General features: G+C 40.3%; 1 protein-coding gene across 1 annotated transcript in view; it reads left to right on the top strand.

The window, feature by feature from the left end:
* The first annotated feature begins 2,246 nt into the window (after nucleotides 1-2,246).
* The window catches only part of elovl6 (ELOVL fatty acid elongase 6), a 30,610-nt gene continuing 19,762 nt past the window's right edge, over nucleotides 2,247-13,094 (top strand). The window contains exon 1 of the mRNA XM_062426093.1: nucleotides 2,247-2,455. Coding sequence (XP_062282077.1) covers nucleotides 2,373-2,455 — 83 coding nt within the window. The 5' untranslated portion in view covers nucleotides 2,247-2,372. The remainder of the gene's footprint in view (nucleotides 2,456-13,094) is intronic.

The raw sequence follows: 13,094 nt of genomic DNA, 5'->3' as shown, positions 1-13,094 counted from the left end.
GTTTTCTGAGTGTTTGTTAAAGATATGTGGTGCATAGAAACTGAATGCTGCTTTTCGATGTTTAGTTTTGACAGTAGGAACAGAAAGTGGGCCTGTCCTAGATGATCTGAGAGATCTGGATGGTTCATAACTTAGCAGCGGACCAGAAATGTATTTTGGACTGAAACCATTCAGTGCCTCTTAAAACCAATAGTAGTATTTTAAAATCAGTTGTTTGACTGACAGGAAGCCAGTTTAAAGACTTCCAAACTAGAATGATATAATCCACTTTCTAGATCGTAGTGAGGACTCAAGTAGCAGCTTTCCGAATAAACTGCGTTCATGACTACACCAATATTTCTGGCTTAGTTTGTGGTTTTTAACATTATTGATTGAAAATGGGTGCTGATTTTGAATCATTCTTCCTTGGCTCCAAAAACAATTACTTCACTTTTATCTTTGTTTAATTGAAGAAAATTCTGGCACATCCAATCATTGAGTTGTTCATTGCACTTACTGTTTGTATTGGACCAGAGTCCCCTGGTGAAATGTAAACTTGTGTGTCATCTGCATAATCATGGTAACATATTTAGTTGTTTTCCATAATCTGAGCCAGTGTGAGCATGTAGATGTTGAACACAAGAGGGCCCAGAATAGAGCCTTGGGGAACTCTGCATTTCTTTTTTGTCAGCTCAGATGTGTAATTACCTGTAGACACAAAGTAGGCCCTGACCTCCAAGTAGGATTCAAACAATTTTAGTAATGTTCCTCTCTCTCCTCTTTACCCCAACCGGTCGAGACAGATGGCCGCCCACTTTGAGCCTGGTTCTGCCTGAGGTTTCTTCCTGTTAAAAGGGAGTTTTTTCTTGCCATTGTCGCTAAGTGCTTGCTCATGTGGGAATGTTGGGTCTCTTTAAAATTAAAACCTGAAGAGTACGATTTAGAACCTGCTCTATGTGTAAAGTGCCTTGCGATAACTTTGTTGTGATTTGGCGCTATACAAATAAAGATTGATTGATTGATTGATTGATTGCCAGAAGGTCCCACCAAATTTTGCTGTCAGTCTAGTGGTGGAATGTGTACAATGCAGTACTGAGATCCAGTAATACTAGGACTGACATTTTTTAAGTTGATGTCATTGAAAGCCTTAACGAGAACAGTCTCAGTGCTGTGGTGTGGTCAAAATCCTGACTGGAAGACATCAAAACAGTTGTTTGGCACCAGCTGATTAAAAAAAACAGCTTTTTTTCAACGATTTCCCTTAAAGCAGGAGGTTTGACATGGTGTATTTATTTGTGAAGTTTCTATATTTTTCATTTTTTAAGAGTGTCTTGATAACCCCAGTTTTCACAGCCTCAGTAGTTGGTTGAAAATTGCATTTGATTTTATGTATTGTGTTTGTGTTTATGATTAATAGAACCTGTTCAAATCCTGTCTAAAACCTTCTGCTAGAACAGTTTCAGACTAACATATCTTCCGCAAATAATAAATCACTATAGACACTTAAATAAAGCTATGATACAGGTTGTGTTACATCAGTTACTTAGTTGTCAAAAATATATCTTTCATATCTATATGCTCTTTATACTGATTGTTCACTGTGTAGCTTCTTTTTTTTTTACATGGAAATGTGAAGGTTTGATTAGGATTTGTTTCATGCAAATATTTTAAAAACATTCATTCATTAAGTTTAGGAAGACCCCAACCATTTACATAACTGATATACTTCAGCAATATGTTTCAGAACATTCATAAAAATCAACTAATTCAAAGTTAAATAAGCTTTATTGAACTGGATTGATGTGAAATGTTTATAATAGAGGGTAAAATTAACTTTTCATTTACATGAGAAAAACTGCACACTGAACTAATCTGACATGGACAAAGTAAGTAATCTCTTTTTGTTTGGAATTGTTATTAATATAATAATGATGGCTCATGTTGCACCCCCAGTCACCATTAGGGAGGGGACTCAAGATGTACTTTCTTTATATTTATATTCATATGTTTATATTTCCTTTATATGAATTAATCTTTTTAAAAAACCTTTTACTTGTCTCCTGTGAAGCTTGGGTTGGGTTGCATTTTTCTTAGCCTCCACAGGCCACTGAGTCATATTGCTCCACACAAAATAACATACACCCTTATGACAGACATGAGTCAATCCGACGGCGTTAGGACCCGGGCGCACCCTCCTGAGGAAGAGGGCGTAGGCTCGCTTAGAGGACGAAGGTGCCGACTGCCAAGCTGCTCGCGCACAACCGCGAGGTCCTGACAGCAGCACGAGCGATGCGAGTCGAGGGCTGCGAGGAAACAGACTAAAAAACACAAAACACCTCGGCCGAGTCTCGTTTTGTTTTCAGCGGAGTGAAGAGCAACACAGCGCAGCGAGCATGTCGGTGCTAGCTCTGCAAGAGTACGAATTCGAGAGACAGTTCAATGAGGACGAAGCCATACGATGGATGCAGGAGAACTGGTAAGGACGGCTACGGCTGCCATATAATGTCAGCGCCCCGTTTTTTTTATTTTTTTAAATCCAACCCTAAACCATGTTTACTTCAGATTCAACGCCGTATGTATGTGTGTGTTTGTGTGTGTGTAACGTTACGCGCTCAATTGGAGGCTGTAACTTAACGGCGCACATGCATCAGCCTCGTTCATCGGGATTAAAACCTCGCCGTGTCCTGTTATATCAGCCCCTCTGTCATCATCCGCCAATTGCTGCTTGTGCTTCATAAAATGAACAAATTTCACGCAAGGCCTTGATTGAGCCGCGTGCGTATGCGATGCCCCCCTTGCCACACTTCAGCCTGTCCGAACTAATTAAACACTACCCGCACTCTCACTTGCTGCATTATTCGTATTTGACTCGGATAGGATTTGTCTTTGATTTCTCTGCGATTTATTCACTTGGCATCAGTTACCGCGATACTGTTATAAAGGTCATCCATGGCTCCAGCTGCCTCATCCATGTAGACAGCCACTGGCCCAATAGCTTATTGAACCGAGCCTGGCCTCAGACTGACACACTACCCCCCCCACCCATCTCATAGCCTATCTCACAGCTATTTCAGTAAGAGTAAACCACTGCTATTGGCATCTGGAGCACTTTAGTATGCATTATATTGAAAAGTGTACCTAATATTTCTGCCTCCCCATTAACATACGCCCACTACATCCTCAATAATAGACATGAAGTACAAGTATCACCTTTCTATGTCAACAAAAACAACTTATATGCTTAGAAAGGTAGAATTTATGGCAGAGCTGTTGTGTTGTGTGTTGTGTCACATCAGATAGCATACACATTCCCGATTAAGCGCTCAGTGTGTGTATATTACCATGAAATCCTAAGAATGTAGTATTCAGGCTGTATTAGTTACCACGAGGTTGTAGTATTTTGTACCATTCGTGTGTCTCTTCATAGGAAATAAGAAGAGAAGGAAGTGAATATATATTGATAATTTAATAACCTGTGATTACCTCTGACGTTTTAAATTGAACTGCATTTCATTGAAATGACTGTCATCCATGATTTAAGACGTTCACCTGTCATTGTTTGCCCAGGGCTGTCTCACAAGCAGCAACAGTTACCAAGACTGACTCACTGACTCAATGTTGTTACTAAGGTTAAAAAAACAGTGTTTCATGTATGTGTTCATTCGTCCATTTCATATGTAGGTCATGTGTAGTGCCATCCCACTATCTGTTTTTTTTTTTTTTGCATGAACTCCCTGAAGAGTCATTTTATGTCCAGGTTCCTGCCAGCAAGAAATGGTTCCGAGCAAAACCAAATGAGTCATGCGTAAGTTTAGCATGGGCTTCATTAAGCATTCAGTGGTGATGGGTTTGTAAAAAAAAGCAGCACACAGTGAGCAAGAGGCATTCATCTGGTGTCATCTGTTTGAACTGCCTTGTAGAACACATTTAGAAACATATTTTTAACACAATTTTGGGTTGGCAGAGAGCACATACAGCAGAGGCAGTCTCTAAATAGTTTCGTTCTCATTCATTGAAATGAAACTGTGTATGTGTGTGTGAGGAAGAGAGAGAGAGAGAGAGAGTGCGCATGGGAGCAATGTGTAGGAGCTGTCCATACCCTGGTACTGACAACCGACCAATAACGTTCATCATCTGATGTCTGCTGACAGAGCATTGGCCAATCACGTTGCAGCTGATCTGTGCTGACTTCTCTTCGCTGCTCCTGTAGTGGAACATGTCAGACTGGGCCAGTGCACATGGCTTATAAGGGCAACAACTGCAGAAAATGGGATTGGATAGGTTGTTTATTGCAGATATGATGTACAGTGAGCATTTGACTGAGTGTGACATGTTTGTATGACTCGAGGGTGAGATGTAGAAAGAAAATACACAAGCAAACTGGTTTGAATGTATATGTTATGTAAGATAGACAGTATACAATTTAATATACAAAATAAATCTGTTGTTTATTTGTCAGTTCAGTAGGACACTTGAAAATCATCTGCAATATTTATTTATTTTTACCATTCAGTGGCTTTATTCACAGACTTGCAGAGCACAGTTTTATTAATTTATGTCGTCTGGGGGTAAGGCATGTAGTAAATCTACTAGAAGTTGAAGTCAACTTAGCCAAGTGTAAATGTGCGTTAAAGTAGTTTTTTGATAACAAAGGGTAACGTAGGACTGGGGTTAGGTGTTAAAATATAATATGTTGTTATTTTGTTTATACATTTCAGTGTCAGTTCAGTTTATGGCATTATTTTAATAAGAAAGGAAACCAGATATTTCTAAAGCAAAATGCAACTTAATTTACTGCCAACCTATGCTGCCACAAACAGTATCTTATCATTATTGGCACTGTGTTTTGTGGATCATTTGTTTGAAAGGTGAAGAACAATATAGTTGAATTTATTTTTCCCTGAGCTGTATGTACTGATGTTTGCTGATTCGATGACATGAAATACTACGTCATGTTAAATTGGAGTTGCTTTTACACAGTGATTGTATTTTGCTATATTGCCGCTGTTAAGCGTAGACATACTTCCTAAAGCGAGTAGTGGTCTATCGTGTTGTAACACTATACACCTGCTTCGATGTAGGCCAAGTCCGACCTTCCCCTTTAGGAACATCTTTCAGCGGGTTTAAACATTTTAAGCATAATGCTGAAACCACCCCACTGCGTCATGTCACTGCAGGTGTTTTACCTCACTGATGAGAAATGTTACATCACTGATTTGGGGTGTGGTAAGAATGGCATGCTTGATAGTCAGAGCCATTGTCTCAGTGCACAATTGCCCCTTTTTTTCGCCTGAACACACCCATGGGTGACAACATAATTTCCAAGTTGAAACAATGCAGTTTGCAGCAGGTTTTACCTGTAATTTAACCACCAGAGATTAAGATTCCTGACAGAAACTGTCAATCAGGAATTTCCAAGATGAAACAATGTGGTTGGCAGCAGGTTTTACCTGTAATTTAACGACCAGAGATTACGATTCCTGTTGTTAGCAACCGTCAATCAGGAAATCTGTTCAAGCCCTAAAGGTAAGATGCATTTCTGGTATATTTAAATGAGGACATTTCCATGTTATTCGTATGAAGTCTAACTTGTGAGTCCATTTGGTCATGGAAGGTGTTAAAGTGGGAGGTATCTGTAGATTTGAATTCAGAAATTGCATTGTGAAATCTCATCTTTCAGTTTCTAGGTGAATAATGTGACTGTAGATTTGTAATTTTTAGCCAGGGTCAAATGATTTTATTGGGTCATTGTTGAAATCTGTTTAATCTTGACAAAGTCTTTCCAAATGGAGGAGAACAACTTCATATTTCAGGGAGCTAGATTAGTTAGATATTGGTATTTTGTAAAGATGTTTTTTGACCAGTCTTGAATCACAGCCAAAGCAGTCCATGTTTTTCTAAATGGATACTGTGACAATGTACACTGTGACTACATGTCATTGTTTTGCAGAGATGAATGGAGACTGGTACACAGATCTGATCCCTTGAGACTGGCAGCAGACAGCTCAGCATTGTAAAACAAGGACCATTAAACAAGTATTTGTAATAAGACTAGGAAGAGGAAGGGGTAGACATCAGTATCATCCGCTTTCCCTTTTATAATGAACAGTACATAGGCACCAAAACCTTTTGTTGTTGTTACTCCCAGCTGCCTACTCAACCTGGATTTGAGTAACATATACTACAAAGTCCCACTCAGATATTCACAACCAGCAGAAAGTATTATTTACACCATGAACTCTTGTGATAGTTTAAGAGTAGAGCATTATTCTGGACTTGGCATTGCTGATGACTTATGACCTGCCAACCCAAAATCGTCAGTAACCATTCTCGAAATAACACTAGCAGTTTTTCTATGCAAAAAGGCAAGTAAGGGAAAAAAATCCTGAACTTCACATATTGCTGTTGTCAACCCTTTCCTGTTATTTCAGGATGGTTAGCATCACGCTGCAACTGGGACCTGAGAATCAAAGTGCAAAGTCTGGGTGCTGTCGGTACATTTCAGAGCAAAAGTGGCATGTCCGCTTGGGGATATTAATACCAAAGACTCTTTTCTGTCACACTCTCTAAAACCCTCAGCACTCTTGTCCAACTTGATCTGTTCAACATGTCCCTGAACTGTAGCACTGATCAAGGAAAGACTGGCAGATAAGATAGAGTAGGGAATAGGACAAAAATAGCTTGCTTGGATATTTAGCATCACAGTTTTAGTATGGCAGTGAGACGACTTGAGGACCTGGCACTGAATTAACCAAATCTTGCAAGTAGCTTTTGCCCTTGCTGACAATTGTAGAGCCTAAATCATTCTGAGTACTTCGTCTTCGGAGAAAGTCAGGAGTTCCAAAAAATACTCAATCAAAAAGTCACCAGGAGTCGTCCAGTCTGAATGCAGTTAGAGTTTTATTGTCGACAGAAAAACCCGGAGCCAGCATACACAGACAGAATCTATGCATACATGACACAAAGAGCTAAAACTCGGAGCCTCTTTTATCCTGATCTGTATTGCTGACTCTTGCAGAAAAGTTTCGACCCCTCCCTCGGTGGAGTGAGTTTCAACCAATCCGCTTCTTTCTCCCCCCAACTCGTACTCACGTTCTTCGCACCCTCTTTCACCTCAACTTGAACTCACGTTCTTGGCGCCTATCCTAAAGACGCCTTAAAACACCTTTTATGGCTCTTCCTTCCGTTTCTATGCTAGCAGGTGTTTTGCTATAGGAGATTTCGGATTACATCATTCTCCGCCTCCAGTTCCTGTACTTTTCCATTTACTAAGTGCTGCCACCTATCTTCCTTAGCTGGTATTAGCTGTGTGGGCAATGTTTATCACAGATGTCTTTAAGTTCAATATTACCCATTTACTGTTATTACTGCATTCTTTTCTATAGTACTACTAATAATAATAATATAAAAGTATGGTATATATAATCACATATATTGTGGTTTCTCATACTTATTCAATTATAAGGTACTTATTCACTCACTAAATGCAGAATCACATACACCTTCGTCTAACATAATGCCTTCAAATTTGAACATCTTCAGCAAATAATAGTCAACAATCAAGTACCCTTTTAGCAGATACAACATTGCTCATTGTTAGTAATTATCACCAAATTTTACACTACATATCCCCCCTTTGTGACTTTATAGTCACACCAATGGGTCCCTCTAGTAAGGGTTCAACTATGCACCTATTTTGCAATAATGATCCATCACATCAGTACTTAGGTACAACCCCTTCAATGCTTCCAGAAAGTCTTAGAGATTATATGCAGGTTTTTACTTTTTCCTTCAAATACTTGAATAATTCTTTGGTTTTACTTTCACTTCATTTTTCATTGATTGTAGTCTAACATTTTCAGTAGTTTCATATTTCCAGTATATAACAACTTAAAAGAATTAGTAGCATGTGAGTCCTTTAAATGAGTGCTTTCTGTACTCTACGAGTATAAAACAGAAATACATGGTATAGCTGTACTTCTCTATATATTCAATCAATTCAGTGACCTTTAATGCAGTTCATCATTTCAGTGAGTTTCGATGCAGTTCACACAAATGTTCCAGTGTTGGTCCTTTTCAGGCATACAATTCAATCCTCATCAGTCTCTCTTTTGATTGGCATGTCACTGGTAGTTGGTGACATTGTACTGACAGTGCAGGTAGATCCCTTTCTGCCATTACATTGTAAGACAACATCCAGGCAGAAGTAGGAGTATCATGCACTATTATGCATGGCATATCCCAGAAGTTAGCATACAAACCCCTGTGCAGGGTCTGATTGTGCTCTATCACTCTCTTGGTCATGATCAGTTGATTCCTCAGATGATTTTCATGGCCGATGAGACAGCTCATCTTCTGTTGCCAGTTTTCCTCTTATTTGTTCTCTGTTCTCTCTTTCGAGGTCAATGAGCTGCCGTGTCTGTTCATCAGTTGCTGGCATGCCTTGTGGTACTATCTCTAGTGTGTTTGAGACATCTGGGTCTTTCACCAGTACCCACTCCTGTATTTATCTGCTTCTGACGCCATGCTGGTAAAGGCACAGGTGGTGCTTGATGATAGTATGTCCTTACGGATGGTCCTGGTCCCTTGATTCCTGATACCGGAGGACTGGGTGGCCATGGTCCCGTGATGACTCGTGATGGGTTGCCTCCCATGATTGTCACGGTCTCTGGTCCCTGTGGATATGGCAGGTAGTAGCTTCCCTGGACCAGTTCATGAGGTTCCCCCTGTGGCCCAAGCATTGGTGATAGTTGCTGGGCCTGGAAGTCCTGGCCTGGCCCTGCTGTTGGGTATGGATTGTTCTTCCACATGCTTATCTATCAGGATGATATTAAAGCAAGGATGAGTTCACTTATTTATGCCAATCAATGGGATCACTGGTGCCATTCCTTTCTTTCAACCATCAAAACCCTAAAAACAAGTCTCTATCTCTCATTGTAATTTCAGTTCTCCACTGGTCTGGATCACCAGAATATTTAGTTTTTGCACCAATGGTGCTTGTTTCCAATCACAATGTAAGGTTCATCTGTATATTTTCTGTATTTTCCTTCATAATGATTGACAGTGTCGTTACTCCTTACTTCCCTTTTTGTTGTAAGGTCAAATGTGCGCTAAAAAGTGTTTCTTCTCCAAGGAACACCAAATTTCTATTTTTCCCTTGGTGTATGGAGGTGCGCATCTGCCTTTTTCTACCAAATCATACTTATACCATAGGAGTACACTGTTGTCCTATGCTCAATCCGTTGTTTAATTCATAATTAATTTTTCAATTCATAATACATTTTACTGTACCTGTGGTTGGTGTACAATTGGTTTGAGCCTAGCATTACAACATTCACCACTCCTTCCGTATTGCATTGTTTGTGAATTGGTAGGCCAATTATTTTGTTGTTGTTCAGCTCAGTCATTAGTGCCTGGTTATGTGACACTGATTTTACATATGTGAATTTTGTCACTTTGCCAATTGGTATTATCCTTTGTTATACTGCTGACACTCCAATTGCTAATGCACATTCTGTCAATTTTTCGTATTTTGATTTTAGGTTCTGGTACCAAATTGGATATATCCATCCAATCACCCAAGTAATGTTATTTTCCAGTTGGGTGGCGTTGACCTTCTCAGGTTCACGCTGTACTGCTGTTGTCTCGCTTGGGTCTCTGATTCTGCAGCAGTGACTTAAATGGAACCAAACTCTCTTACCTTTGATTTTGAGAGCAGTTGGAGTTGCTAAAAAGACTTTAAAGACCTTGTTGTCGGGGTTCGTCCCACTTTCATTTGGAAACCTTAACGTGGACCCAGTTCCCAGGTTTGATCTTCTGCTGTGTGTTTGGGATGTTTGCGTCCCTGTTCTTAGTTGCATCTTTCCCCTGTTGACATATAACCTTAGATGTTTGCAGAAAATTTCGTTGATTCACTGTTCAAGCGGAGGTCCATTATAGGGACCCTTTAAATAGGAAACCAGCATTGGTCTCCCTGTGATTATTTTATGCGTTATGCGTTGTTAGGTGAGTTAGTTTGTTAGTTTTTGTTCGCATGAACATAAGCGCAAGCAGCAACAAATAATTTTCCATTGTTTGACCTGATTGTGTCTGGGAAACCAAACCTTGTAAAAACTTTTTCCAAAAAAATTTAGCTACTGAATTTATCAATCATTACCAAGATGTTCCCTTACCTTTTAACTCACCCTGTCACCTCTACGTATTCCATTGTCAGATGGTGAAATGGTCCAGTAGGTGCTGGGATGTGTGTGAGCTGCGCTGAAAATACTTTTCTTATATTATGGTGTGCACACACATCGCATTCTGCCAATGTTTTATCTACTGTTTGTGCCAAAAATTGTGTTTATCAGACTTTGAGATCATGTTATCACTTCCCCCCTTGCGCAATGGTCGAAGCAATGCGCATAACAAATAACAAATGACAATAACAAAATAAGTAAGACAAAGTGTCTGTGGGCACTGCGCCATAAGTCTTTCTGAGGTCCATCCTGAGTAATTTTGATAACACCTCTTTCAAACCACATTAATTGTTTATATTTTTCTTTGTCTTGGGCCGTTTCTAATTTTTCTGTTTCTGTTTTCATTTGGGGGTTCCATCTGCCAAATAGTTGCCTTTGGCTAAGAAAGAGTTTGCTTTTTGATGGGCTGCACATTTAATAACGATTAATGTTGCTTCCAATAGTACTTAAATGGCTCCCCATGAGTTACTTGTATGCCATTAGCTCTTAAGTAATCTCTTTGTTTCCAGATGTTACCATATACATGACAGACTGTATAGGCATTCTGTGAGTCTGTATATACATTGAGACGCTTACCTGCCGCTAGTTTATATGCGGCAGTCAAAGCTTTGGTCACCTGTCATGTCTCTAAAACAGGAACCGTCAACCAACCTAGTAAGATCTGCTGTTATCGGTTGATTATGCATATCTTCACGTGGGTTCAGAAACACATCAGTGGCTTGAAGGCAATCATGTGGTGAGCCTTCTACAGGTGTCACCATTCGCGCTGCTGGGTTAACAGTGTTGCAGCGCTGAATTCTTAATTCTGGTGCAGAAAGTATTCCTGCGTAAGTACAAATCTGGGGCTGGTGAGGAGAGCATGTAGTCGATGAGACATTTACAGAATGGTTAACATAAAATGCTGCTGCCAGTCCCTGATAACAGGGTGGCAGACCTGTTTTACTATAGTACAATTTAGTGCTGTAGTAAGCTAATGGCTGCTTACCCATTGGAGTTTTCTTACACCAAAACCGCATATGCATAGCCAAGTCTACCTGTAATATAAAACTGACATGGTTTAGCATAGTCAGCATCACAGAGTATTGGAGCTGTCCGCATATCTGTTCTTAGGGCTTGAAAAGCACCTTCTGCCTCTGCTGTCCAGTATAAGTTAGTAGAGGATTTTGTTGGACCTGCAGTTCTAATTAGTCCTCTAGTTGGGGCTGCTTTGATTACATAGACGCAAATCCACGATTGACCATACCCTGCCCTCCCCAGGAATGACAACATTTGTCCAACCATTTGCGGTTTGGGAGCTTTGATTATAGCTTCAATCTGTGAGGAAGCTATGCTCCTTTTTGTTTCTATTCAGCTCCCTAGACATTGAACCTTTGTCTGGTATAACTGTAATTTGTCTTTGCTGTCTTTACGTCCCCCCTTTGCTAATGCAATTGATTATGCAATTGGGTCTTTTTCGCATTATTTTTGTTTTGTGGGGCGACATATTAACAAATACTAGATCACTATACTTGCCACATTTAAGTGCTGCAAGTCATTGGTTAGCACTTTGTTGAAAATAGAAAGGCTGTCCACATAACCTTGTGGCAGTCGAACGTACGTATATTGTTGGCTTTGGTAGGTAAATGCAAACAAATATCATGAATCTGAGTGCAGTGGTACACTAAAAAATGCAGAGCATAGATCAATTACTATGTACCATTGAGCTGTTGGGGGAATGTTTGAAAGTAATGTGTGTGGGTCTGGGACGAGGGGTGCTTCACCATCCACAATGGTGTTGATAGCCTGCAGATCATGCGCCAATCGATAATCATTTGAGTGTGGCTTTTTAAGTGAAAAGATGGGCATGTTGCAGGGGTTTTGAGTCTTAATGAGCACTCCTGCTTTCAGCAGCCCCTCAATGGTATGTTTGATGCCATCAATAGCATGTTGTTTTAGAGGATACTGTCTTTGAAATGGTGGCACTATTCAAGCTTTAAGCTTGATTCGGATAGGCTGTGCTGATTTTACTAAACTTACGTCTGTTTTATGTTGTGACCATACTTCATGTGGTACTTGTTTAAGCAAAGCGTCATGTTCCATGGAAATCCTTATGTGTAAGGTGTCGATTTTTCCATTACTCGTACTGGCATCCGCTTGTACGTATGATCACTTGGAAAGTCCACTTTCAGTCCCTCTTTTGTACATAAGATGTTGGCTTTTAGTGGGCACAAAATGTCTCGTCCCAACAGGTTGATGGGGGTATTGTCGGAATATAACAGGGGCGCTTTTATTGATTTTCCTGCGATGACTATTGGTACAGGTTGAGTTAGGGGTATTATTTGTGTTTTCCCGGAGAAGCCTACAGTCTTGACAGATGATCCTGACAGGGGGAGTTTGGAGCCAGCATTTCCGATGCATGAATAAGTTGCCCCTGTATCTATCATGAATGAATTTTCTTGATCTTGTATCCTCACTGATATTGTTGGCTCATCTTGTGGTTGCATTGGGACCACAGGTGTCATGTACTTTCCCTCCGGCTTCTCAGGGCACCCCTAATGCCACTCCTGTGCTGGGCCCAACCATAGATTGGTGCGGCAATTTCTTTGACGGTGTCCCTTTTTGTTACACCTCCAACAAATCGTATGTGCATATCTTTTTTGCTTTTGTTGACTTTGGTGCTGAGTGTGTTCATTTTGATTCTGGGCGTATCTTTGCCCTCCGTGGTATGAACCACCTCTTTGAACTGGACCTCCTCTTTGCCTTGTTTGTCCCTTATAGTGAGCTTCCACATTGGGTCTAGGCTGGTTCATATGTACATGGACTGGTGACCACATAGCCGGTGGCATCGTTTGCTCGAATGTTTGTGAAGTCTGCATCTGAGGCTGTGATGGGGGTCCT

The sequence above is a fragment of the Scomber scombrus genome, chromosome 9 (assembly GCF_963691925.1).
Source record: "Scomber scombrus chromosome 9, fScoSco1.1, whole genome shotgun sequence".
Lineage (NCBI taxonomy): Eukaryota > Metazoa > Chordata > Actinopteri > Scombriformes > Scombridae > Scomber > Scomber scombrus.
The sequence above is the reverse complement of the archived record's forward strand: the minus strand, read 5'-3'. Positions and strand labels throughout refer to the sequence as shown.